This window comes from Sinocyclocheilus rhinocerous, unplaced genomic scaffold (assembly GCF_001515625.1).
Source record: "Sinocyclocheilus rhinocerous isolate Xijiao unplaced genomic scaffold, SAMN03320098_v1.1 scaffold540, whole genome shotgun sequence".
In the NCBI taxonomy this organism is placed as follows: Eukaryota; Metazoa; Chordata; class Actinopteri; order Cypriniformes; family Cyprinidae; genus Sinocyclocheilus; species Sinocyclocheilus rhinocerous.
This window is the reverse complement of record NW_015653461.1, coordinates 153,115-154,509: the sequence shown is the minus strand read 5'-3', so window position 1 is coordinate 154,509 and position 1,395 is coordinate 153,115. Positions and strand designations below refer to the sequence as shown.

At 34.8% G+C, this 1,395-nt stretch overlaps 1 protein-coding gene across 1 annotated transcript in view; it reads left to right on the top strand.

Moving 5' to 3' along the window:
• The window catches only part of LOC107715829 (potassium/sodium hyperpolarization-activated cyclic nucleotide-gated channel 3-like), an 89,681-nt gene that overhangs the window by 44,132 nt on the left and 44,154 nt on the right, over window positions 1-1,395 (top strand). The window contains exon 3 of the mRNA XM_016522040.1: window positions 825-986. Coding sequence (XP_016377526.1) covers window positions 825-986 — 162 coding nt within the window. The remainder of the gene's footprint in view (window positions 1-824; window positions 987-1,395) is intronic.

Below are 1,395 nucleotides of genomic sequence, written 5' to 3'. Positions count from 1 at the left end.
AATAATAATAATAATAATAATAATATGAACCTTAATTAATTATTAATATTAAACTTAATTAATTATTACATTATATAAATTATATAAATATTTTATACATAATATAAAAATAACTTTTCACAATAAGTTCTCATTTGTTTATATTGCTTAATGAACAATATTTTTACAGCATTTATTAACATTTGTTAATGTTAGTTAAAAAATGTTCGTTAGCTCACAGTGCATTAACCAGTGTTAACAGATACAACTTTTGATTTTAATAATATATAACGAAGAATAATTAATGCTTTATTATTCATAACATAACATAATATAGTTAACTAATGTTACCAAATGAAAAATGAAACTTTATTATAAAATGTTACCAAATTTGATCATAGAAATATATATGTATTTTAAGCTATATCGTCCAGCCTTACATATCAGTTGAATTGATTTTAACGTTTTTTTTTCTTCTGTTTTTACTAGTGCACATGTTAATTTAGCTTCCACTGAATGCTTTAAAATGCTGCCATGCCAAATTAGGACTGTGTGGATAAAATCATATATATTGCAGTTATTTTTCTCATGGTATTGTGCAAATCCTTGTATTTGTACTTTTGTTTTATTTATGTGTGCATTCATATAATTCCTTTCAGTTCAATTCATGAAAATTGTACTGTGTGTCTAAGTATTTAAAGCAGCATTTCCAGGTTTCATATGTGTCACATTGTAAGGTAGTCGGTGATACTCTGCCCTGTTTCAAATGTCAGTGACATTCAGATTGACCAGTGTGTGACGGCTTGTATCCAACATGTCCTGTCTCTGCTTCTGTCCCCGTTCAGATTTTTCATATGACCTATGACCTGGCCAGCGCAATGGTGCGAATCGTCAACTTGATTGGAATGATGCTGTTGCTCTGTCACTGGGACGGATGCCTGCAGTTCCTGGTGCCGATGCTGCAGGATTTCCCCGCCGACTGCTGGGTGTCCAAGAACAAGATGGTGGTGAGTGTTTGCAAACACAATCTGTCTCTCCTCCCATCAGGAGCTGCTCCCACAGGGGCTCTTCACCTCCGAGTATGTGCATTTTAACCTCACCATGAGTTAGGGCCGGTATGACTCTACGAGTCGTGACGGTAAAAATCTGTCTAGAAATGTAGGAACTACCTGTTGCATAATCATTTTGAGTCCTTTGTTTTGATATTAAGCGTTTCATAACATTAAAGGCACAATATGTAATTTTTCACCGCTAGAGGGCGCGTATTCAAAACAAAGGCGTAGTTTGATGACGCAGTGACTGAGTGTGGAATCATGGGAGTTGTGGTCTTCATCCCCACAGCCGATGCAATCCGACGGGACTCGGGCAGAAATCATGTTCATGGATGAGCTAATGATTTATTAACGTAGTAGAATG